We start from the raw sequence: 2514 nt of genomic DNA, 5'->3' as shown, positions 1-2514 counted from the left end.
TACTTAAGGTTCAGGGATGGGTTTGGTGGCACCAAAATTTGGATTTTGGCTCTTTTTCCCCCCAAAATAAGGGTGAGGTCATCACTTACAGCCGCACTCCAGGGACTTGCTGGTGTTCCTCATCTCCCCGTCCGCCTGGCAGGTGTAGATGGTGCCGGCGTCCCACTCGGCCTCGGTGACGTCGAGCCGGCTGTCGGTGACGTAGGCGTTGGTGCCGTCGGTCACGGCGCCGGTGGTGACGGCCCCGGAGGTGACGGGGGAGCCGTTCTTCAGCCAGGAGATGGCGGTGAGGCCACGAGGCCCATGGACACGGCAGAGGAGGCTGGAGTTCCTGTAGGGGCCCTCGAAGTCCTCCCGGGACGGCGGGTGGATGGAGAGGACGGCGGGGGTGGGGGGGGGCAGGGGGCCTGTGGGGGAGGGGAGAGGGTGAGGGGGGGGGAGGAGGAGGTGGGGGACTAGGAGGAGGTTCGGGAGGGGGAGAAGGACCAGGAGGAGGAGGAGAAGGAGGAGGAGGAGGAGGAGAAGGAGGAGAAGGACCAAGAAGGACCAAGAAGGACCAAGAAGGAGGCTCAGGAGAAAGAGAAGGACCAAGAAGGACCAAGAGGAAATTCAGGAGGTGGAGGAGGACCAAGATGGGCCAAGAGGAGGGTGAGGAGAAGATCGAGGAGGACACTACAAGGAAGATACAACGAGGAGGACACCAAGGAGGAGGACACCAAGGAGGAGGACACCAAGGAAGATACAAAAAGGAGGACACCACAGAGGAGGATGCAATGAGGAGGATACAACGAGGAGTTCACCACCGAGGAGGACACCCCCAAGGAAGATACAGCAAGGAGGACACCACGAGGAGGACACCACGAGGAGGGCACCAACAAGGAAGATACAAGGAGGAGGACACCAAGGAGGAGGACACCAAGGAGGAGGACACCAGCAAGAGCAAGCAGACCTACAAGGAAGATGCAACAAGGAGGACACCAAGGAGGAGGACACCACCGAGGAGGACACAACCACCGAGGAGGACACAACCACCAAGGAGGACACAACCACGAGGTTACACCACGGAGGAGGACACCACAGAGGAGGACACCATGGAGGAGGACACCACCACGAGGTTACACCACGGAGGAGGACACCACCGAGGAGGACACAACCATGAGGTTACACCACGGAGGAGGACACCACAGAGGAGGACACCAAGGAGGAGGACACCAAGGAGGAAGATACAATGAGGAGGACACCACGGAGGAGGACACCACGGAGGAGGACACAACCACGAGGTTACACCACGGAGGGGGACACCACCGAGGAGGACACCAAGGAGGAGGACACAACCACGAGGTTACACCACGGAGGAGGACACCAAGGAGGAAGATACAACGAGGAGGACACCACGGAGGAGGACACCACCGAGGAGGACACCACCGAGGAGGACACCACCGAGGAGGACACAACCACGAGGTTACACCACGGAGGAGGACACCACAGAGGAGGACACCAAGGAGGAGGACACCAAGGAGGAAGATACAATGAGGAGGACACCACGGAGGAGGACACCACGGAGGAGGACACAACCACGAGGTTACACCACGGAGGAGGACACCAAGGAGGAGGAGACAACAAGGAGGAGGCCACACCACAGAGGAGGACACCACGGAGGAGGACACCACGGAGAAGGACACAACCACGAGGTTACACCACGGAGGAGGACACCACGGAGGAGGACACCACGGAGAAGGACACAACCACGAGGTTACACCACGGAGGAGGACACCACGGAGGAGGACACAACCACGAGGTTACACCACGGAGGAGGACACCACGGAGGAGGACACCAAGGAGGAGGACACCAAGGAGGAGGACACCAAGGAGGAAGATACAACGAGGAGGACACCACGGAGGAGGACACCACGGAGGAGGACACCACCGAGGAGGACACAACCACGAGGTTACACCACGGAGGAGGACACCAAGGAGGAGGACACCACGGAGGAGGACACCAAGGAGAAGGACACAACCACGAGGTTACACCACGGAGGAGGACACCATGGAGGAGGACACCACGGAGGAGGACACCACCACCGAGGAGGACACAACCACGAGGTTACACCACGGAGGAGGCCGGCCGCAGCCACTCACCGGGGTTCCTGATCTCCACCACGGCGCTGCCCCGCGGGTTGGCGGCGCGGCAGTAGAAGGGCTGCCGCCCCTTCCCCTCCTGCAGCGGCAGCTCCAGCCGGCTGGCGGCCATGTTGCCCCCGGCCCCGCGGGCTTCTGGGAAGGCGGCGGCGGCCACGCTGCGGTTGCCCGAGTCCGTCCAGGAGAAGGTGACGCCGCCGGGGACGTAGCCCACGGCCACGCAGCCCACGGCGTAGAGCGAGGAGGAGGAGGAGGAGGAGGCGCAGGAGAGCAGCGGGAAGAGGGTGGGGCCGCGGGGGTTGTCTGGGGGGAGAGGAAGAGGGGGTTGGGGGGTTGTACTGGGCCGTACTGGGAGGTACTGGGCTGTACTGGGAG

The 2514-nt window shown here is 62.3% G+C and overlaps 1 gene segment (V, D, J or C); it reads right to left on the bottom strand.

The window, feature by feature from the left end:
* Positions 1–58: 58 nt before the first annotated feature.
* LOC118160158 lies at positions 59–2476 on the bottom strand. The segment is given in 2 exon segments: positions 59–407; positions 2140–2476. Coding segments are annotated over 2 exon segments (438 nt in total).
* Between the last annotated feature and the right edge of the window lie 38 nt (positions 2477–2514).

This window comes from Oxyura jamaicensis, unplaced genomic scaffold, assembly GCF_011077185.1.
Source record: "Oxyura jamaicensis isolate SHBP4307 breed ruddy duck unplaced genomic scaffold, BPBGC_Ojam_1.0 oxyUn_random_OJ102357, whole genome shotgun sequence".
Classification (NCBI taxonomy): Eukaryota; Metazoa; Chordata; class Aves; order Anseriformes; family Anatidae; genus Oxyura; species Oxyura jamaicensis.
Note: the sequence above shows the minus strand (reverse complement) of the source record. Positions and strands in the feature narration are given on the sequence as shown.